The sequence below is a fragment of the Petromyzon marinus genome, chromosome 26 (assembly GCF_048934315.1).
Source record: "Petromyzon marinus isolate PM22_M1 ecotype Great Lakes invasive population chromosome 26, UKy_Petmar_22M1.pri1.0, whole genome shotgun sequence".
NCBI classification, from domain to species: Eukaryota; Metazoa; Chordata; class Hyperoartia; order Petromyzontiformes; family Petromyzontidae; genus Petromyzon; species Petromyzon marinus.
This window is the reverse complement of record NC_133692.1, coordinates 9,458,766-9,472,643: the sequence shown is the minus strand read 5'-3', so window position 1 is coordinate 9,472,643 and position 13,878 is coordinate 9,458,766. Positions and strand designations below refer to the sequence as shown.

General features: G+C 49.8%; 1 protein-coding gene across 1 annotated transcript; it reads right to left on the bottom strand.

Moving 5' to 3' along the window:
• Positions 1 to 4,614: 4,614 nt before the first annotated feature.
• On the bottom strand, positions 4,615 to 13,433 carry LOC116946243 (UDP-glucuronosyltransferase 2C1-like). The gene is made up of 5 exons (XM_076069919.1): positions 12,321 to 13,433; positions 10,902 to 11,003; positions 9,515 to 9,801; positions 7,023 to 7,450; positions 4,615 to 6,055 (listed from the first exon to the last, which is right to left on the bottom strand). The coding sequence occupies exons 1-5, from the start codon at positions 12,496 to 12,498 to the stop codon at positions 5,107 to 5,109; spliced, it is 1,944 nt and encodes a 647-aa protein (XP_075926034.1). The 5' UTR covers positions 12,499 to 13,433; the 3' UTR covers positions 4,615 to 5,106.
• Between the last annotated feature and the right edge of the window lie 445 nt (positions 13,434 to 13,878).

The following is a 13,878-nucleotide window of genomic DNA, read 5'->3' as shown; positions in this document are numbered from 1 at the left end:
TCGCTCTAGTGGAGGCCCGTCTGCCGTAAGTGGCATGAGCAAGTCATTTCCTTTATCACAGCTGTACATTATATTTGTGCCATGCAAGGCTGATTGCTGGCAATATGGCTTTAGAATACCATGGGGCATTGTGGACCCCATGCCTTTTGTATTGTAAAAGCAACTTGGTCTTCACGATTTTCCACCAATATTTAATTTTGATTAAGTTACGATTTTATAAGAGGGCTCATACTCTTGCCCCAAAATGATAACGTCTGACCTTTGGATTTTTATACTAAAGGTCATGAACCTTAACACCACTGCAAAGTCCTTATTTAATTGGGTGAAAATCCACCGGGGCTCATTTTCTCTCGTTTTGCATGAGTAACCTTTACATAACGATGATTGTGCATGGGTGATTAATATTATGCATTAATGATGCAGGCGATTATTAACGCACAGGACTTGATGCCTGGATAATGACTTGTGAATTCATGACGAGCATCGTGATAATGGAGCATGCATGATGTTGTGCATTGATGATGATGATGACGAATATTCATAAAACGAGCCTTTTGCCCGTCCAAGGACGGGCGTATTGCAGTAAATCTGAAACTTGCGAGCGAAAAGCAGACGGCGTGATATATTCATTGCATCAATTCGTGTGCAATTAGTAAGGGCGCGGTGACACAGACTTATTGCATGTAAAGGTTATAATCCCTTGTTCATCACGACGTCCTTTTTACTTTGATGTCTCAATATCGTTACGGAGATCACGTGACGTGAGGGTTCTGCCTTTGTAGTGAGGAGGGTTGTCAGTTGACGCCGAGGAGGGGGGAGGAGGCGCCTCGGCCCCCCATGTGGAGTGACGTCAACTGCTCATGATTATTAATGAGGAGGGGTGGGGGGGGTGTCCATTTGGAGGACGTCACCTGCTCATGAATATTAATTAAGGGGGGGGGGCTGGTCGATTTGAGTGACGTCACGAGCGTTAGGACAGACATCCCTGGGTGATTATAGTAGGTATGATGGTGGTGATGACGCATGGATGATGATGTGCTATTGTATGTCCACATGACGGTATGCGCATTAGTCACAGATACATTTTTACACTTATCCCGACTGGTTGGGATGTAATTTGCCCCCCACCCCATTCAATTCCCCAGTGGCGAAGCTATCGAGTGTACAGGCGGTGCAACTGCACCGGGGCTCACGGGCCAGAGGGCCCTTGACCCTGGGCTACGAACAGCAATACGGATCGGGGAGAGGGGAGCTTATATCCATTCCTTGTGCCACGGATCATGCCAGCCACGCTACGCCACGCCAACTCGCACACATTATAAGTTCACATCCTGCATGAGGAGGTTGACTGTGATATCAGAACGCATTCATTCCTAAATTATCGCACTTAAATACACACACACACACACGCGCGACCAAACGTACGCCCTGATGCGGCCATTACATTTCCTTTTAATCCGTGAGTGCCGTTCAAATGCACGCACAATCGTAAATTATTACATCCATTGGCAAAGCCACTGCTGGGATGCTTCGTCAGTCATGTGGGTTGTTTGAAAGCACGTGGCTACCGGTTCACGTCACTCGCCAACTGATATTAGCCGTGGCCACAAATCGATCTCGGCTTGTATGTTTGTTGAACTTTTTTGTGCACCGTACGTGGCCACCCGTGCCAAGGTCGCCGGGGGTTTCAAAGCAAAGTGTTTTAACCACTGCGCAAACGCCAGCCGCACGGTCCGTTTGAAGCTGGGTCCCAGTGCGCCCATCACTTGCGCAACTGTTGCAGCTGAATCGCTTTAAAAAGTAACGACAATGTTTATAGCTTCATGACGTTGCAAGCCATTGCACGGTAAATACTGTACTTTTAAAACGTTCGTCTGTGCACGGTGAAGGGCCATTGCCTGAAACATCGCCTAGGCTATAAATATATATGTATACGTTACCGTTGAAGGCCACGGGGTTGTGAATGAATGTGTTGAGAGGGAAGGGAGGTTTCTTCGTTGTTTGATCTTTATGGCGGTAACCCGGGGTACCAAATAATACAAACTGGCCGAAGCAATTGAATATTTTATTTATGAGACACTTTTTTTTCCCAGGGGTGTAACTTAACTCCGCAACTGGGGTACCAATCAATCCGAAATCAGTGCTACTCCGCGATGTCGAAACGCCGAACATCAGCATCACAAAATCCGTTATCGAAAAATTCAACTTTGAATAGTGCATCGTGTACAGCTCGTCGAGATGAGTCCATTGCCTCATCGCCGACCATCAACAGACTAACAATGACTGCATCACGGACATTATGCGAGAGCCGGGCTACTATGGAACCCCGGGGTATCGCCATAAGGTTCATTTGTACTCTCAAGCGGCCTGCTGGTTCAGAGGTCGTTGCAGAACTGTGGATCGCCCGTGGTCAGAGCCGACTCCAGCTGGGAAGGTGATGCCGCATTGAGGAGGCGACTCGCGCCCGTGAACAACATCGCAACAGGCGAGCCTAGGGGCATGACACCATCAATGTGTGTTTTTGTATTGGCAAATTGCCCGCTGGCAGTTTAACGCACGCACCAAATATCCACCGTTTAACCCAGGGGTGGGGAACGTCCGGCCCGCGGGCCGTGTGAGGCCCGCGAAATCATTTGGTCTCTGGCCCTGCCAAGGCAACCGTAGGCGGGACTCGAATTCCAATAAATCTAGGAGCAAACCTGGAAAAGCAGTTGCGAGTAGCAGCAACATCATCAATACCAGCTAACATCACACGCCTCGCCAAAGAGAAGCAGTTCCATCCATCGCATTAGGGGCGAGTTAATTAAATGTTTGACCAAATATAACAGGCTAATTTTTAAGTTGATAATTTTCTATGGCCCGCGAATGATGTTATATAAATATCCAAATGGCTCTTGGCAGAAAACAAGGTTTCCCCACCCCTGGTTAGCCTCAGCAAGTACCTATTAAAGTCAGAACAAATTATTTGATGATGCTGCTGCTGCCGTGGTGTAACAAGCGCGATTCACAACAACAAAACCTCAACACGTCCGTCAACAGCACTGCCGTTGAACACGGTGTGGCACGAAATAAGGGAGTGGTGTGGATAACACTATGCCCGGCCACCTTTGCCTTCCCGGTTCTGATGCTCAGCCACGCCCGCCACACCAGCCACGTCATTTATGGCTCGGCGAGCCTTGGGGAGGCCCACGACAGATTGAGATTGCTACGTGCTAGCGATGTTGTTCCTTGTTAGGAATCTAATCTAATCCCTGTCACCGGGCTTGGTGTTGTTAATCTCTACACACACACACGACTCAGCAATGCTTAGGGTTACCGTTCTTGAGGTACACACACACACACACAAAAACTGGGACACGTGGGATGAAGGATATCAACGAGGAGAACTTGTAACGTCCCGGGGAAACCTGCACATGGCCAGGACAACAGCAACGAGGGGGGCAATCGTGCTGGCCTAAAATAGGCGCTCCCGAACGGATTCTTGTCCCAAGTAGCCTCACGTTGCCCCGAGGCGAGATTCTTGCGTGGGTGTCACCCCAACCCGTGATTTGCCAAGTCCTCCCACGCTTTGTGACGGGAGTCTAAAAACATTTAAACCGAGCACTCGAAACCTGTAAAACCAAACGGGGAGTGCGTGACACAAAACGTGTCCAAACAGAATGGGAACTCGGTGTGGAAATGAGACGCAAAGTGATGCTCCTAATAATAGCTTATCAACTGGCCTGTTTGCCCGTCCTCGGACAGGAAGCTGTAATATTTCTGAAAAAATTGAGCAGAGTATTATTGCATCTTGTGTGAATGTAATGGCAGTGAATCTGGCACAAAACTACGTCATAAAACACCTCACTTCATGTGACTGTAGCAACTGTATATAACTGACCTTCGATTTGTTAAAATTCACTGCTCTGGTACTTTATTCTCTTCTGCTTTCGGTCGCTGGGGTTGAAATAAATTGGAATTCGATACAATATCTGCAAAATCACCGAGCAATGTCTATTTTACCATAATGTAGAAGCGTAAATTAGACTTACCTTTAGTCTCAAGTGCTGAAGAAATAAAGACACCAAATCCACTTTGTTGCCGCATAGAATTATCTATTAGATTCACCTTCAATAAAGAAACGTCAAACTTAAAGCGAATTTGTGAAACAACGTATTTCCGCTCGACCTTCTGCGTGAGTGTAAAAATCCACCCGCTCATGAATATTAATGACGGGGTGGGGGGGTGCGGCATGTGGAGTGACGTCACGCGCGTTACACACAGACATTCTTGGCTCATGATAGTAGTAATGATGCAATTCATGATACGAAGTACAGTGTACCAGTTTCTTTAGTTACGTTGATTACAGACACATGCCCGACTTTAAACAAACACCTTCGGGCAGGGTGTTGTCATTTCTCCACAATCCGAAGCAGGGATTGTGGAGAAATGCCGCTGCAGTCGACCCCCACCGCAAACACCGCTGAATTTGTTGGGATTGCTGCCAATTCGTCGCTGCTGCTGCTGCTACTGCACCTCGGTTTCATCAGCCATCGTTGAACCACTCGACGACTCGTGCGGTTGTTCACAGGCGCGCAGGGTCGGGGGTTAATAACGCACGTTGCACGTTGGAAGTGAAGGGGCTTCAGATGGGCGGCACCACATTTATTTTCAAAAGGGGCAACGGTATGTGTGTATATCACCGCACTGCGCAGGTCTGCATCAGAGACCAGTTATACACACGGATGGTCGTGGATGCAAGGTTCTCGACTCAAGAGCCCCGCCAGCCACCTCCTGGCCGGAGTCGATATTGGCCGCCCGTGTACGTACATGTGTTATTGTTTTTTTTTTTATGAAGATGCTCCGCACACGTCTCGTGTTGTCTGCCACGGTGTGACCCGCTGTTGACGAATCTGGACAGAGGCGTTAGTTTCAGTGAAGAACTCGATAACAAACAAACAAAAAATCATCACTCCAGTCAGTATTATCACAATCATAATCAACACCAATACCATCGTAATCTCTAGATTGTAGTTTGTTGTCCTTTCCCCTGCACCGATTAGCACGGTTTTCTACGCGCAGACAGCTGTTCGACATCCATCACAACCACCTCTACCACTCGCTCGCTCACTCCCTCTTCGGCCTCTCATCCGACTGACAAAGCCACCTCTTGACCCGCACCAACATCAAGGCGCCAACTGCAACCGCCGCCACGAGCGCCAGCAGCAGCGCCAGCGCCACATCCAGCGAGCACCTGCGGTACGCGGGCATCTCGAGGCCGGCGACGCGCAGGTGCGACGCCCCGCCGTTCCTCGCCAGGAACTCCACCCAGAACGTGGCGAGGTCCAGCGGCGGCACCGGCGTGTCGCGGTGCAGGAGGGACAGCCGGCGCATCGCCTCGCCAAACCGCGGCTCGTCCAGCAGCCGCCGCAGCGGCGCCAGGAACTCGTCGCTCGTCAGTGCGTGCAGCCGCCCGCCGAGCGACAGCGCAGCACCGCGCTCCACCAGCCGCGCCACGTTGTCGTGCTGGTCACCGTACATGGGCATGCCGAGCAGCGGGACGCCGTGGCGGATGGCCTCGTAGACGCCGCCCTCGCCGCCGTGCGACACGAAGGCCCGCGTGGCGCCGTGCGCCAGCAGGTCGTTCTGCGGCAGCCACGGCAGCAGCAGCGTGTTGTCGCCGAGCCCGAGCGGCCGCGGTCCCGCGTGGCGCCACGCCACCTTCTGCGGCAGGCGGGCGAACGCTCGGGCCACCTCCTCGGCGACGCGCGGCGGCAGCGAGGAGACGAGCGAGCCGAACGACGCCACCACCACGCCGTGCGGACCCGCGCCGGCGTACAGCGCCGCCAGCTCGCCGGCGAGCGGCCGCGCCTCCTGGCACTGGAGGCCGCCCACGTACACGAAGTTGGGCATGGTGGGGCGCGGGTACTCGAGCACGAAGTCGATCTTGAGCAGCACGACGTCGGCGCGCTGGTACAGCTGCTCGTAGGAGACGTCGGCACCCAGGTGGCGCTCGCACAGGCGGTCGAACGTGGGGAAGACGAGCGCGCGGTTGAGCACGTACGCGCTCCAGTACCTGCGCGCGTGTACAAGTGCGGGGAGCGTAGATTTTACACTGGTCACAATTTAGCCACGAGGTGGCCTATAACGCGTGCGGTTATGCATTATCCAGGATCAAACTTGCTTAGCTTTGGAGATCTAACAGGATCAGGTGCAAAGAAGGATATGAAGGAGAAAAGCGTAGGCCTAGAGGAAGCGATCGCCATGACTAGAGAGTGGAAGTTCGTCCAGCCTCATTGTCAACCGCCATGTGACGACTGACAGAAGAAACGAGATGGAAAAATCAATAGATGCGCATGCAAATTGTAACGCATTCCAACGTGTGTTTATCTTTGGAAATATTGGATTTGTGGTACAACAGCTGACCGGAGTTGTCAGGGCGAAAATACTTTGCATATTTAAAAATGGTCCTTTTTGCTCCGGGTTGTGGCTCCAGGTTTTGAACAACATCGCTACCAATGTGGCCAGTTTTCAACAGGGCAAGTCAATAAGAGCAACACAAGTTTGTATGCAAGTTTTGTTGATATTGGAACATCTTTAGTGGAGTTATTGTGCCTTCCCATTTCAGATGGACAGAACCAATGCACAAAATTACATTGGCCAGTGGTGGAAATTCAACCACCACTGAACTTGCAGCCTACCGATCGCGAGTCAATCGCACTAACCACAACAGCATTCTGCCCCATGAGTTACATTCATAACTGTCTATTCAGGCCGACACTACTGGCTCACGGCTGCCGACTAAGATGATCGTCAAGATTGTTTTAAACAATAATAACACACTTTCAAGTGAAACTCCTCTAATCCACACTCCTGTTGTCTGCAACAAATCATCCGTGGCCTCAAATCAAATCGCACAAACCCATTATCCGTTTGCCACTTGGCCGGAGGACGGCACTGGGCAGCATCGTAACTTTTTTCGTTCCGCACTTTGCACTTCGCCCCGCGGAAGCGTCGGGTCGCCCGCTCGCCCGCCGCCGAACCTGATGAAGTTGTCGAGGCGCTGCGCGAATCCCATGTGGTCGCTGTAGCGCGAGTCGAGCGCCGGCACGTAAGAGAGCGGCGCAGGCGCCAGCTGCAGGTGCACGTCGCCGCCCACCTCCCAGCGGCCCAGCAGCGCGACGGGGAGGCCGAGTGCGCGTGCCACCATGGGCCCGCCGGGGTAGAACGTGTCGGCGAGAACGGCGTCGAACCGCGCGTCCCGCAGCCGCGACATGAGCGCGCCGTCGCCCAGCGTCTGCTCGATGGCCACCGCCATGTCGGACGCCATGCCGGCCATCGCCCGTGCCATCGCCAGCGTGGAGGAGACGGTGCTGAAAAACGAGCTCGGCGGAGCGAAGGCGACGTCCAGGATCCAGCGCTCGGCCATTGCCAAGCCCTCCTCGCGAGTGATCACCGTCTTGGCCGGAATCTGGCGGTGACGGAATGGCGGATGCTGTTGTCCCCAAGGGGTTACGCCTGATTTTACTCCACTTATCGGTGGGGTAAAAAAATAAAATTGTGGATGACCCATGTAGGTGAATTTCCTGCACCACTCTTGCTTGGAAGCCGTTCCCCAATGAACTGTGGGAAAAGTCATTGTGGGAAATGTCGCGGATAATTGCAGATCGTTCGAAGAATTGGGCCGCTCATAATAGGAGCTATTGCGGACTCGATGGTTCCCGCAGATAGTAGAGTGGCCGGTGATAGGGTCACTGATAAGAGCAGTTATCCTGTATTATAGTTTATGCTGTACCACTGCATGTACATGGCACAGTTACAAAGTACATCCATTGTGGTGTAGTGGGGAGTGGTGTGGTACAATGGACCATGCACTGCACTATGAACCCAGCTACTTGAGTTCAAATCCGGACCACGCATAACATCAGTGGCACATTGTATCTAAACCGAGCCTGGGCCTCTCCTATGCTGCCTCAATGAGTGCCCAGTGCAGTGTATACACATTAGCGTTGGTCCTGACCACAGGACTTTCAGTGTGACACACCTGCCATCTCATCGGTACTTTCTGATATCTTCTCAACAGTAAATAAGGCTCCAACGAGCGATGAGGTAGGTGGTCACGTGAGCCAAAAGCGGAAGTCCCACATTCCATCTCTGTGCCCCAGCAAGTCAATGGGATGGACTCTGTGCCATAAATGTAGTGGGTGATGTTATCGACCCTGTGGAGAGGTGGTGACGATGATAGCGATAGGCGGAGAAGACCTCTAACTGGTATTTCAACTCGCAGCCTTCTCATCGCCAGTCACTCGCTCGAACCGCAGCGCCACCCTGCACCATGAGTTCCATTGCCACACCGTTTTTAAGGCGAATACCACTGGGTCGGGACTGCCAACTAAGATTATTAAAAATAATAATCATTATTCTAAATGACTTAACGCTTTCAAGTGAAACTCCTCTAATCCAAGCTTTTATTACCTGTGACTAATATTAACCGTGATCTCAACTCATTTTCCATGGGTTCGTTATTTCTGTTGTAATTCTATATTCACGTAAACTTAATCCAACTGGTGATGTTTATTTGTGAAAAGAGGTGCATCAGGAAGTGTCGCCACAGCTGCAAAATTCATTCTACAATCAACACTCTCCAAACTCTCCCCACGCTCCCTACACTACCCCACACTCTTCCCCCGAAAGCTCCCAAACATTCCCGATGTGTGTGGGACAGTCCCCGGTTTCAGATAAGCTGTCCCCCGACTTTCCTTTTCGGAATGTTCTGCCTTCCGACTCACGATGTGGGGTTAAATGGGTGGGGCGAGTTGATGTGGGGGGTGGGGCTATCTGAGAAGTGGGCATGGTTATCAAAAATGGGCGGTGCTAGCGATAGAGTGGGCGGGGTTATTGAAAAGTGGGATGGACTGCCGGCTCAACCCACCCATGTGCCTTGGTTGAGCCTCCCAGAAGTTGGGTAACTTTCATCCCTTCCACCAGAGACGGATCTAGAAACCTCCCAAATAACTTATTTCGCACCGTACATAGCAAACCGCGCTAATCGGAGGTGGTGGATGCTCCCGAAATTTCAACAATAAAAAATGCGAGCTTTTTAAATAAGGGCCTTCATTTATACAAACATTCAACATATTCCCTCTGGTATACATTGTAAAATAACAATCTTCGAGGTATTCTTAGCTCTTTCGGTAAAGTCACGTTGAAGGGAAACAATAAAATAATATATATAAAACAATACAAATTCTCACGACGTTTCGACCATAACACAAACGGTCGTCATCAGCTGTGCAAACCGACACACCTGATGACGACCGTTTGTGTTATGGTCGAAACGTCGTGATAATTTTTATTGTTTTATATATATTTTATAATTTTGTTTCTCCTTCAACGTGACTTTACCGAAAGAGCTAAGAATATGAATTACTGCAGTCACGAAAGCTTTAAATCAAAATAACAATCTTCGAGGTTTCGATGGGTGGAGGCGATGGGGATGCCGCCCCACCCGCAATCTCAGGCGAGCGTCTCTCACCTGCACCTTCTCGATGTGGAAGTCGTCGGATGTCTCGTCCACGAACAGAGTCGTGCTGCTGCGCAGGACGGTGATGCTGTGCCCACGCCGGGTCAGCTCCAGCAGCAGCGTCTTCATGCCCATCCAGTGGCTGCCGTCCACGGGCACCGCGAGGATTCGCGCCGCCTCCACGGTGGCGGAGGGAGACCACGGCGAAGGTGGCAGCAGCAGCAGCAGCAGCGGCAGTAGCAGCGTCGGTAGCTGCCACGCGTAGCCCCGCAGCGTCGGCATCTCGTAGCGCGGTGGTTCTCAACCAAGAGGGGGGGAGGGGGTGGGGTACGTGATGTGATTTATAAATGTGTGGAATTATTTCATACACGGGAGTCATCGGTGAATAATCGTGCATGAATCTGCCGATATAAAATAAAATAAAAAGTAACCAACAAATTACATTGTGCACGCAGAGAGCGTTCGTTATAATTTTGTATTATTCGCTTGCAGTTACCAGCTAGTTAGGATGCCTCACCAAACGGACAATCGGTTAAAATATTGACGTTCATTATTCATGACATGTATTTATCCGGACGATGTTGAGTCAGGCAAGGGGGTAACTCGGTTGAAACAACATTCAACAGGAGGTTAGTGCAGTGGCTAGGTACGGTTCAGTACCGCTGGTGCATCGCGCATGCCGAGACGAATGATGAAAACAGCGCTGGTCAGAGGTCAACGTTAGATGCCGTGGTTGACTGAGGTCAGTGCCACTTTGAAGTGTGAGACAATGCTGGGCTGACTCTCTTCATCCCGGCAATGAACAGCGTGGCGATGTGTGATCACAGATCGGCAAGGAGTGGGGGGAGGGCTTCATCCAGCAGTGGATGAAGGCTTAAAGCTCAACGCGTTTAAGCTTAAATAATAATTGACCCTTATCAACCCGCCACCACCCGACACAGCCAACTAGTAAGGGTCGTCACGTTAACAGAACGTGGCCAATTCGTCACTAGTACAGCACACCGGTGTGTTGGAGAGCCAAGCCACAACATTTACAATCCGAGTACGACGTTTCGCCAGTAATTACAACTAGCTTCATCAGGCGACAGCCACATTTGTGGAGGAGTCTTAACTGTTTAGTTCTTCATATAGAGGCGTCGAAATTGTGACCGCACTTCTACGTTCTTGCTCAAAGTGGAGGGGGGGGGTTAATGAGTCAACGTACATCATACATTATGCGAGGCCTTTGATCTATCCTTCACGTCCATTGTATTAAAATAGCCGTACCAACGGTAATCCCTACTGAAGTATAGTGGCCTGTATAATAATAATAACAACACTTGTACAAATCTACACAATTTTGCGACGGTGTCCCAAAGTGCCCTCTTTCAAAAACATCGTCACTCCCTTGAAAACTGACCTGGAGTGGAAGAAGGTAAGAGGACCGTTCCTACCTGCGGGGCCCCACTTTGAGCGCTGCCGGCGGCGGCGACTTTGCCGTGCACGTTGAGACACTTTGGCCCTGGAAGTTATTTAAAGTTACGCGGTCAAAGTGCATTTCACGCGTGCACATGGCCGCACATGTCAACAGAGGAAGCAACCAACTACGATTGTTGAACCTCCTACCCCACACACTTAATCGAACCGGTCAGTGCAGGTTCGTGACGGCGAGGACCATAAATGTTGGGAGCACAGTACAGTTTCAACAATAGACTTATCCGCACAATGTAGCCACGCAGAAGCCGAAAACACATGCTGTTTTTACATGGTGGTCACCCGACCAAGCACTATCCAGGTTTGGTGTCAGCGATGCAATAAAAATTGTCGTAGCTGCAGTTTTGTCTTTTGCGAACATTTCACCTGCCAGACTGTTAATACTCGGGACCGGTCTCGACCTTTCTCGGTCTCATCAGCAGAGTCAGGCTTGCAAAACAAAGTCGGCTGGATTAGCAGATGTTTTGTTTGCGTGGGTTGTTTGTGGCCCTTCCCCCGCACCTCCGATTAGCACGATTGGCTACCTACGGTGCAATAAAAGTTCAACATCTAAATTTGTCCACTCACTTGTATGTATACATTGACAAGTTGTCTTATACACGTAGACATCTGTACACACATGTACATGACATACACACTCATGCACAGAGCTACACACATTGACAAATATACACAACGCCCAATACACACTTGTTACACAATGTGTACAATATACACAAACAAACACTTAGCCTGGCACATATGTCCATACTGCATCGCAGTACATGAAATGTATGAACATAGCTGCAACTACACATTCGCCAAATAAACAAGCACAGGTCATACCGACCTGGAAAGAGGCCTACTGTTGCTCTAGTTAACTCTAACCTGTTCCTACATTAAGATCAATGATTGACACTTAGACACACAGACAAAGATCCCACAAAAGGTCCCCACCGGTATCGTCTACAGCGTCTGTTGGGACAGGTGCTTTTAGCGAGTACTTATACAGATCAGGATGTGGCGTAGTCAGCACCACGCACAACCACTTTTGTCTCCCCAGTGCTGATGTTCACACATTGCAGCAGCAGCAGCTTACTCGTTTAAGGCTCGGCGCTGATCTGGGGGAGTCACAGGACCGGTTCAGATATTTGTCACTGATGTTGGCCTTGGCCCGGGAATCGTACACGGCGACCTGTGTTCGATTTCCAGCCACGGTCAACATCAGTGGAATTTTACATACACACAAGTACATGTACAGATAGACACGTAGACCAACATTCACACGCGTGGTGTGTTTGTGCGAGAGCAACCCCTCTACAATATCTGCCTTTGTTAAAACTCACAATCCATGCCATGCGGTTACCTCGTTTGGCGTCCCTCCTACACCACACGCACCGCTCTAGTCGGCTCCACTCGAACTCAACAGGACGAATGAAAGTGCCAACGGATGGAGCAGGTGATGGGGATGTGTAAACGCCTGTGTTACAGTGAAAACAATGGAGAGTGCACTGAAGACTCAAATTGCAAGTGGGCCTGCCCATCTAGGGTAAAAAAAAGTGCTGTTTAATCTTCTTGGTTCTTTCGGTAAAGTCACGTAGAATGAGAATAAAACAATAAAACAAAATAAGACAATAAAATTCTCACGACGTTTCGGCCACAACACAAGTAGCCTTCTTCAGGTGAAGGAACAGAACTGTCGGAACGACAGTGCTTCAAAGCAAGACAATTGTGAAGGAAATATACACAGGCGCTGTATATTATTGGCACAAATATATTAACCTGCACATGAACAGGAACACATGGATTGGAGACCACACACATACATCGTGCTGCTGTCAAACCCAATGGTTTCAAACGTGTGGCGGCCCTCACACTGATGCATTATAGGCGAAAGTGTCCCGCCCCTCTGAAAATTAGTGAAGAACACTGGATTCATCCATAGGGCCTAGTTTTGTAGGCCCTCCTCAAGGCCCTCCATTATATGTTGCTGTTACAACTGAGCGACAGTAGCGTGGCCATCGGTATTTCTACACACTTTTATTGAACTTGTTTGTCTTACGATAACATCGTTCATGGCTTTGCCACAGCTAAAAAACTTTAATCCGACCCTGGCTGTCCGTCTGGCATCACAGCACCCACCGCTGGACCAACGTGTCCCCTCGTTAGGATGGCCGAGACAGATTGATGGAATGGCAGCTATTGGAGAGAACGTGTCACATAGGACGTCCACAGTAGAGATGGCGCTATGGGATCAGTTAATGTGCGGCTGTGAGATGGATGGCTTGCAGCACTGGACCGTAAGGGATGGTGATCATATGGGGATTCCTTCATTAAGCAGTGGACATACCGACTGTTGCTGATACGTTTATTGGCCTTCCAGATCTGTTTTCCAGAAACATTCGTTTGAGCGGGCAAAGCTATGGACCGATTTTGACTCTCTGAGTCTCATCAGCAGAATGTGGCTTATATAACACATACCGACCGATTTTGACTCTCTGAGTCTCATCAGCAGAATGTGGCTTATATAACACATACCGAACGTTTAAATAGCGTTGTCAAAAGAATAATAATAATTATTATGATGTTCACGAATGCACTGTAGAATGACATAACTCGACGGTGAGCTTTAAGGACGTGAAGTATTAGGTGTTCTTGCCGTTGGCGTATATCTCACAGCTTCCTAACTGCCCCTTATATTGGGCTTGTGAAGCCAGGTGCCCGTGAGGTGAGATGTGGGTTGAGACCTAAACCAGTCCATCAACTAATGTGGTTGTTTATCTTTCATTCACTTATCATATTACCACTCTGACGCACTGGCATAGCCGTGTCTTGTCAGAGATCGGTTGAGTTTAATAAAGGCTGTACGAGAAGTCTGTGTCCTGACATAAAAACATAAAATGTACGGCCTTCATGAACCTGTG

Excerpts from the sequence above, each read along its gene's own strand:
- LOC116946243 (XM_076069919.1), bottom strand. The coding sequence starts at position 12,498 with ATGGGCAGGCCCACTTGCAATTTGAGTCTTCAGTGCACTCTCCATTGT. Across the intron at positions 7,451-9,514 it reads TCCACATCGAGAAGGTGCAG|ATTCCGGCCAAGACGGTGAT; the intron begins GTGAGAGACGCT and ends CGTCACCGCCAG. Across the intron at positions 6,056-7,022 it reads CGCCTCGACAACTTCATCAG|GTACTGGAGCGCGTACGTGC; the intron begins GTTCGGCGGCGG and ends ACACGCGCGCAG.